This window comes from Pteropus vampyrus, unplaced genomic scaffold (assembly GCF_000151845.1).
Source record: "Pteropus vampyrus isolate Shadow unplaced genomic scaffold, Pvam_2.0 Scaffold415, whole genome shotgun sequence".
Taxonomy (NCBI): domain Eukaryota; kingdom Metazoa; phylum Chordata; class Mammalia; order Chiroptera; family Pteropodidae; genus Pteropus; species Pteropus vampyrus.
Genome location: NW_011889196.1, coordinates 196,856 through 205,809, shown reverse-complemented (window position 1 = coordinate 205,809; position 8,954 = coordinate 196,856). Strand labels below are relative to the sequence as shown.

Sequence of the window (8,954 nt, the reverse complement as noted above, 5' to 3'; positions counted from 1 at the left end):
TGAGTGGAATCTTGAGGGTTCTCTCTATATAGTGTCATGTCATCTGCAAATAGTGAGTTTTACTTCTTTCCAATTTGGATGCCTTTTTTTTTTCTTGCTCAATTGATTTGGCTAGGACTTCTAATACTAAGTTGAAGAAAAGCAGCTGGACTGGGCATCTTTGTCTCGTACTTGATTTTACAGGAAAAACCTTTTTCTTATCACCGTTGAGTATGATGTTAGCTCTGGGCTTGTCATGTATGGCCTTTATTACGTTGAGGTATGTTCCCTCTATCCCACTCTGTCGAGAGATTTTTATCAGGAATGGACGTCAAATTTTGTCAAATGCTGCTTCTGCATCTGTTAGGATGCTCATATGATGTTTATCCTTCATTTTGTGAATGTGGTGAATCACATTGATTGATTTACATGCGTGGAACCCTCCTTGCATCCCTGAGAGAAATCTCACTTGGTCATAATGTATGATCTTTTTAATGCATTGCTGAATTTAGTTTGCTGACATTTCGTTGAGGACTTTTGCATCTATGGTCATCAGGAATATTGGTCTATAATTTTATTTTCTTATGGTGCCTTTGTCTGATTTGCATATCAGGGTAACGCTGGCCTCATAAAATGAGTTTAAGTGCTTCCTCCTCTTCTGCTTTTTGGAGGATTTTCAGAAGGATTGGTGTTAATTCTTCTTTGACTGTTTGGTAGAATTCACCGGAGGAAATACGTGTCATTTTGCACAACATAAACTAGCAGTAATGCACCATGGCCATGGTCTTTGCCCTACTTTACTCTCTAGAAATCTTCCCTCACGACTTCGGTGATAATCTTCCCTCACGACCCCTGGCTGGGCTGTAGGTGCTTTTGTTAGTGCCGCCTGCTGGTGTCCAGGTTGCTTGCATTCTGAGTCAGAATTGCTGGCATTTATCGCTCATCTTGATCCAGGAACTCAGTACAACTTGAAGGCTTAAAATGAAAAAGTAACATACTCTGTATAGTTTACGGCGGGCATATCCACCTTCAGCTTATGTGTGTCTTTGTAATTTGCATTGACAGGTAAACTGTGGACGAGAAGTATGAAGGTTGCTTACAACATTCTGCATAAACTAGGTACAAAGCAAGAACCGATGGTGCGACCTGGAGACCGGGTAGGTGCCGTTTAATTAATTTATCGCATCTGCAAAACACACTCTTATGTGGGAAAGATACCAAAGTTCAGCGTCTCCTAAGACTAACGCTGCTAGATCTGCCTCGCTTCACACTTACTAGGAGCAGCCACGCAGTAAGTTATCTAATCTTCACAGCACCTCAGGCAGCTGAACTAGGGTGTGTCTCATGTTATCCACAGGGACACTCGAACTTGAGAGGTGACACTCGTGTGATATCGGGTGCAGGCACATAAGGAGTAAGTGGCATAGCCAGCACTCACATCCATTTCTGTCCAACCCCGAAACCTTGTTTCTAACCATTGTCACGTATCATCTGGTTTGAAACATTCTCGTGTCATCTGCCTGGGCAGGCAGGGCAATCACGTTTAAAACTTTTTTTTACTACTCTGTCTCTCTGTCTCTGTCCTCCTCACTCTCTGCCTCTGAGAGGGGACCACACACTGTGGAGCGTTACCCCTTTTCTAATAAACTTATATTTTGACTCTAAGAAAAAATAAAACTCTTTACATTAGTCAGTGGGATTAGCATTCTTGGCACCAAACTGCTGGTACCATTCCTTTCCCAGTGTGAAATGTCTCGATATAGGCTACCATCTTTCATAGAAAAGCAAGTTTTTGTTCTTACCACGATATGATAAGTTACGGAGGACAGATAGTCCTATTTTCCATTTTAATATCACACCCAGAGCAGTTGATAATCTCATCCGGGCTTTACTTCCGGTTGAGGAGTGAGGCTGGACGTGGGACCCCGTTTTCTTGCCTTTTTCTTATGTTCCTGAGATGCCCCAAGACTGGGTTAGTCTCCCTGGACCCCGAGGACCCCCAGTGCATGTTATAAAAATGTTGTCCAGCACCCTAAGCCAATGAGAACGTAAGCTGTGATTTACGTACGAGGCATTATTAGAGGCATGGGCCCACTGCAGGGAATTCTTTAAGATCTCTGCTGCCCCAGGTCCCGTGGTGGACTATGATTCTTTCCAGTTTTTTACTGAATAAGTTTGACTTTTAGCCTTCACAAGTCAATTGTAAGACTCACACTTCCAATTATAAAACTTTACTAGAAACCTATAATAATCAAAACAGTGCGATACTGACACAAAGACAGACGTAGACCTGAGCGGGTCCAGCGGCCAGCTCAGCACCCCGGGGAGGCAGCGCACGGTGTCTGGTCACGATTGTGAAGACTCCGCAGAAATCCGAGGGCGTGTTTATAAGCCCAGTGAGAGCAGTGGAAAACAAGCCCGCGTGCACCAGTTTCTCCTACGTGAAAATGTGGACATGTGGAAGATGAGATGCAGAGAATGAGGGTAGTTGTATCCCGCCCAGTTTTGGGGACCGTCGGTGGGACGTTTGCCTTCCACGTGGGTTAGAGGAAAGCCTGTGCCACGTGTTCAGACGCGTCTCTCTGGCATGCACTGTGAGCAGGGCACCTGACGTGTCCCAGCGTCCCTCCTCTGGGCGAGTGACCCTGTTGTCTGGTCAGCACGTTTCCTGGCATTTTAAGCGCTGACCTCAGTGTTAACAGAAACTCCTCCACTCTGTCCCCCAGGTGGCACTGGTGTTCCCCAACAATGACCCCGCTGCATCCATGGTGGCCTTCTACGGCTGTCTGCTGGCCGAGGTCGTTCCCGTGCCCATCGAAGTCCCACTCACGAGAAAGGTAAAGAGAAAGTTGTTCCGTTAAAGCCTGTTGACGGGCGGCAGGCTCGCTGTGCGGGAACGTTCTACCACGAGGGCAGACCGTGTGCACAGCCATTTTGAAAGCGGCTCTCCGCCTCAGCAGAGTGTGGACTGGGAGGCACAGGTCTTCTTTGTGTCTGCGGGGTTAGGCTTTCAGCGGTTGTCACGGTGAAGGGGACGGTAACCACGCACACAACTCAGCCACGGGCCTTGGCAGGAGCTGCATCTTAGAGGCGGAGCGTCTGTGCGTTGGTGACGTGTTGGGCCGAGGGGTCTGTGCACGAAGCGGGTGTTTCGAGTTTCTCTCCCCGGGGTCTTGAACTCTTGCACCCTGTTCCCAGACCCTCTCCTGCCACGTCGTCCTGGTGCCTCCCTCTGCATTTGGTGTCTCTTCGTCTCTGGGTTCATCGTTTTAGAAAGCACGTCGCGAGCTGGCAGGAGAAAGGCGTGATTCAGGGGGCAGCAGGCAGCCACCGGGAGGGCCAGAGCGAAAGCCCGAGCGCGGCCACCAGGCCTGGGCAGGTCCAGGCAGGCACCATGGTGCCCTCCCCTGAGCCACCCAGCTGCGGATACTCTGGCAAACACACGTGTCCAACAAGCGCCCTCCTGCTGCTGAGCCTGACCGAGGACCGGCCTCCCCGGTCACCCCATGGTCACGGGGCGGACGATGTGATAGCCACACTCACATTAAAGTGACCGATTAGAATTGTACTCAAAGGCCCCGCCTGAAGGAAGAGCACTGTGCCAGCCAAACAGGGCTGTCCCCGACCGTGGGTGCCGGAGGATGTCAGCACCATCGCCTAGAGACAGGGTTTTTGCTGGGGTTAAATCCGCAGTAAGGAGGAATTTGGTCACCTGAAGGACTGCAGTTTTAAGAGGCAAATGTTGCTGATTTAACTTGGGTGAAAACACCATATCACGTCACTTTTAGTGACGTGAAGACAGGCAGAGTGACAGGCAGCTGCGGGTTCACGCAGAGCCAGGTGGGGGTGCCGGGAGATGACAGGTTAACTGTGCTTCATGACGTTTCTAGGACGCCAGCTCCTTCCCGGGTGGGTCCCAGCCCGTGTGGCTGGCGGGAGTAAAGAGAGTGAATTGACCTAACTTCCTGCCGTCGCTCTGCCAGTGGGGCAGCTGGACATAGTAAGTGACACAGGTGACGGGGCTGGTGGTTGCCGTGGCTGCCCCACCCGTTGCGTCTGGTCAAACACCACATTCTTAAGTCGGGGCCATTATTCAGAGGCTCCCACTACTCGGTGTCACCAGAGTCGATGTCACACAGCTGTGGTCTCTCTAAACTCATGTCTTTATTTCGTGAGACAGGACGTACTCAGGGCGAGGGAAGGCGACCAGGTCTCCATCTTGTTGGTCAAGGACCAGAGCCTTAGCTCTGAGTGTTGAGAAGTAGGCATTTGGTAGTCACTCGGCTTTCTGGGACCCATTCTGTCCTCAGTCATTGTGTCCTCCAGCCACAGTCCACAGGGCAGGAGGGGCTTCACGGGACATGCTAAGCACCAGCCCCATGCTGACCACCTGCGTGCACTCCCCGGTCGCCCTTGCTGCAGACCTGGGAGATCTCTGCCCTTCACCACCCCCTGCTGCAGACAAGCCGAGGCCACGTGAGCTGTCGCCCATCCCCGGTCACGTGGCCAGCCAGCAGCAGCCTGGGCTCTGACCCTGCTTCTAACCCCAGCTCACACCCAAACTGCAGGTCATGCAGGGAGGCCCGCTGTATCCCAGAGCCCAGGGTGAGGCCAAGGGAGCAGCCATCTTCTCGGCTTCATGCTCCTCTCTCTGGTTGACCCCTCCAGGATGCAGGAAGCCAGCAGATCGGGTTCCTGCTCGGCAGCTGTGGGGTTACTGTTGCCTTGACGAGTGACGCCTGCCACAAAGGACTGCCCAAGAGCCCAACGGGAGAGATCCCACAGTTCAAAGGTATGTCAGCACCGTGTCACAAGGCAGACTCTTCACTGGGGATGCGTGCACTACACCCCGTCTGTCCTGGATGCGCTCTGTGCACAGGAACGTCTCATAACACATCCCGTCCCAACAGCCCACGTGTTGTAGCGTGATTTAACTGCCAGCTGCTCGTGGGGCTGCTGGGGGGCGTCCCAGCCGGGTTCCACCTGTGTGTGACGTTGTGCACGTGGTGCCTCAGTAGAGAGGCAGTTCTGGGAAGTGTTCACCTAGCAGGGACTTGTCCTGTCTCTCCAAGGTTGGCCAAAGCTGCTGTGGTTCGTCACGGAGTCAAAACACCTCTCCAAACCACCTCGGGACTGGTTCCCCCACATTAAAGATGCAAATAATGACACAGCATACATCGAGGTCAGTTGCCGGGGCCCCACGTTCCCGGGGAGCTGACGGACGTGCCTTTGCGTTGGCCTCGCATACCACCGCCCCCGCCGTGTCGTCTCGTTTCAGTATAAGACGTGCAAGGACGGAAGTGTGCTCGGGGTGACCGTGACGAGGATCGCGCTGCTGACCCACTGCCAGGCGCTCACGCAGGCCTGCGGCTACACAGAAGGTATGGGCGGGACCTGACTCCAGACCTCTGCCTGTGACGCGTGTGTTGACCAGTAGGGGACCGCGTCGTCCACGCTGGTGACCGTAAACGTCCTGTGAAGTTTGCACCCGGCACAGCAGAAGGTTGGCTCGTGTTGTTGAGCGTCTCAGTCACTGCGCCCGCCGTAGCAAACTGCAGACTGGGGACCGGAAAGCAGGTGTTTCTCGCTGTCTGGGGCCCGGGAGCCTGAGAGGAGGCACCGGCAGGGCTGGTTCCTGGTGGTGAGCACGGCCTCCCCCTCACAGATGGCACCTTCTCGCCGAGGCCTCTGTGCACGTGGGGAGGCGTGGTGTCCGTCCCTCTTCCCTAAGGACTCGGGTCCTTTGGCTCAGGCCCCAGCCCCCAGCCTCATTTAGTCTCCGGCGTCTCCTTAGAGGTCCTGTCTCCAAATCTAGCTCCCTGGAGGTCGGGCGCCCCCACACACGGGGGCCGGCTCACGTCGTAACGCACCGTTAGCGCCGTTGTGTTCACCTCTGGGCCTACGCACAGTCTCTCAGGACCTTAGAAAAGCCCTGGACCGCGAGCTTCTGGGGTGGGCCTGCGAGCCCCCAGGCGGGCCACACTGTCGGGAGCCAATGGACTTCATGATGTGCTTTCTGTCTCGAACGGGGTGGTCATGGAGGCCAGGAGCTGAGGCGACCAGGCTCCTGCGTCACAGGCACTCGTGGGGCCAGCGCCCGGGGAGGCTGGTGGCGTCTCACCCCCCTGCCGGGTGAACCGCTCCTCTCTTCCGACCCCCACTCTTCTGGCAGTCTCCCCTTTAAAAGCCGTTCTCTCGTCCCGCGAGGTGCCGGGTCCCTGACGAGCCTCCTGCTTCGTTCCCACACACAGCCACGTTGCCCTCCCGGTTGCCACCCTTGTCATTGTTTCCAGTTTTGAAGTCGACGTTTCTGACGACTCGTGGCCCGTTTCCTTGCCCTGATTTCTTGACGGTGCAAGGCCATCTCTTGGGGGTTAGAGAGGGAGCATATATATCTCGCTTGCTTATTTCTTGATCTAACACTCGCATGGAGTGGCATCTAGGCTGTCTCCCTTGAGCATGCTCATTTCGAAAGCCCCTCTGCCGCCCTTTCTGTGACAGGGTCGGGCGCACGTGCTGGAGCCCTGGTGAGCGTGGTGAGAACGAATGAGCAGGGCTGTGAGACGAGGCGCTGGGAAATGTCTGGGGCTCAGCGACAGGCAGTGCTGGGCCGGCCTGTGACAGCCGGGCCGCCTGCCCAGGCCAGCTGACAGATATGACCTCAGAGGCCTCGTTCGTGGTGTCGCTGGCAGCCAGTTCTCCAGCTTGGCTTCTACATCTCATTGTACTCGTTGTTTTCAACTGTATGTTTTTAGTTCCCTTCTCCTGCCCCCACCTTTTAAAAGAGTCACCCCTATAACCCTGGAATGCCCCCCAAATCCCTCGCTGCCTCTATCACCCCAGCCCCACTGAAGCTTCTCTGGCGCAGCAGAGGGCGTTTGCCGGACAGCCCCTCATCCCCCACATTTCCTGGGAGAACACATGTCGGAAATGGAAGCAACCTTTAAAAAAAGGAAAAAGGCCGGGAGGGGAAATAAGTATGTAAAACGAGGAGCCACGCGTCATGTGGTGGTGTGAGGAGGCGTTGCTGTTAACGAGCGTGTCAGAACCTTCACCCAGGACACGCTCCAGGCTGGCGGCGTTTCCACCTGGGTTTGGAGGCTGCAGAGTTTCTGCAAAAACACGGTGGAATGATGTTTCCCAAGACCTCTCACGACCCACCAAGACACCGGATTTTCTTTGCCTTTTGTTCTGTGCCTCTTTCGTAAGTGAAAACCTCTCCCTTTTCACTCCTGCAGCTGAAACGATTGTGAATGTGTTGGATTTCAAGAAGGACGTCGGGCTCTGGCATGGAATCCTGACGGTAAGGGTGCCCCACCCAGCCGCTGTTCAGACAGTGAGCGAGCACCATTCATAAGGAAGGGTTGGGAGCAGGAGCCAAGAGGGCAAGGTTACCTTCCAGACAACACTTCCAGATTGTTCTGTGATGCACTGGGACCAGTTGCCCACCTGCATGGTGCTGAGCGCCCCTGGCAGGCAGTGAGCACACCCATTCGTGTCCCGTGTGGAGCCTGCTTTGGGTGGGGACCTCTCCTGTGTCACCTCTGTGCGTGTCCTCGCTTTCAGAGTGTCATGAACATGATGCACGTGATCAGCATCCCATATGCACTGATGAAGGTGAACCCGCTGTCCTGGATTCAGAAGGTCTGCCAGTACAAAGGTGCGTCCCGGGGTGCCCACTGTCCCCCACCACGAGGCCCGCCCTAGCGTCACATGGTCTGATGACACGCGGTAACCCCCCTCTGCTCCTCCTTCAGCAAAAGTGGCCTGCGTCAAGTCCAGGGACATGCACTGGGCGCTGGTGGCACACAGGGATCAGAGGGACATCAACCTCTCCTCTCTGCGGATGCTGATCGTGGCCGACGGCGCCAACCCCTGTAAGTGACAGCTGCCACTCCCACGAGGACAGCAGGCAGCGGGCCTCTGTCTGCAGGGTTCACTCTGCACCGTGGTGTCTCATTCTCGTCCTCACCTCGGTTGAGAAGTTGTCATAGACTAACAGCCAAAGGGGCGTAATCCCTGGCTGGGCACATGGCCTGGCAGTGGGGACCAGGGTCCAGCAGACCTCCGGGGGCCGCGTGCTGCTCCTCTGCATCCTGACTCGCTAGGGGACGTCACTTAACTCTGAATCCTTCCTCTTTAGCTGCAAAATGGTATCTAAATCATCCGATTTCGTGGGGATTAAATCCAGTCCCTATGCACAGTTGCTTCAGATATAAAAAAAGTCTTGAGAAATGTTAACTGTTGTTTTATGATTCATAGTGGTTTTATTGATCAGGAAATTAATTTGTCATTTTTAATGGAATTTCATTACCAAATCTTATAGAAAAATTGCTCAGGTAAAGTTAATTAGCAGCCCCACAGGAGACTGTTAATATACCTTGAGAAATATTTCAGTCAGTTGAAACAAAAACCAGTGTGCTTGTTTGGTTTTTTTATCAGAGGAACATATAAGGCAGAAGTAAAGGGAAAGAATGAATATTAAGTGAAGGAAATGTTGGTTTCTGACCACATTTGTAAACTGCACAAAGTGTATATTGTAAATTAAAGCTACAAATACTTTCTTAACAAGTGATACAGATAATTATCATGACTTTCATAAAAGATCCATTTACAGAATAACTCCCCAAATTGAGCTATTTTACCTATAACTGTACAGAGCAGTGTGTCTTAAAGGATGCAAAGTCAACTTGTGTGAGGAAGTCGACAGCTGTTAGGTCCTGGGGAGCTATGCCCGAGGTCGCGTCCAAGTTACTGCAGAGTCTCCCTCACCTAGTTAAGGTTGGGTTTACCTGCCTTTCGGAGCCCGCGTGCTGAAAATGGTCGAGCACATGGCAGCCACGCTGCGCAAGTCCACCAGTTAGCAGACAGGTTTTATTGAGTACAGTGTGTTTTAGAATTCTCAGGCCCTGTGGGTCTAGGAATACTGCTTCTCATTGTGCCGGATGAGTGCAGCTGTGTTCAGTGTTTTCCAC

General features: G+C 53.1%; 1 protein-coding gene across 1 annotated transcript in view; it reads left to right on the top strand.

The window, feature by feature from the left end:
• DIP2C (disco interacting protein 2 homolog C) overlaps window positions 1–8,954 on the top strand; it is a 236,658-nt gene that overhangs the window by 180,079 nt on the left and 47,625 nt on the right. Inside the window, exons 12-19 of the mRNA XM_023523799.1 lie at window positions 1,045–1,136; window positions 2,706–2,816; window positions 4,648–4,771; window positions 5,052–5,161; window positions 5,258–5,360; window positions 7,218–7,282; window positions 7,546–7,639; window positions 7,737–7,856. Of these exons, the coding sequence (XP_023379567.1) occupies window positions 1,045–1,136; window positions 2,706–2,816; window positions 4,648–4,771; window positions 5,052–5,161; window positions 5,258–5,360; window positions 7,218–7,282; window positions 7,546–7,639; window positions 7,737–7,856 (819 nt within the window). The remainder of the gene's footprint in view (window positions 1–1,044; window positions 1,137–2,705; window positions 2,817–4,647; window positions 4,772–5,051; window positions 5,162–5,257; window positions 5,361–7,217; window positions 7,283–7,545; window positions 7,640–7,736; window positions 7,857–8,954) is intronic.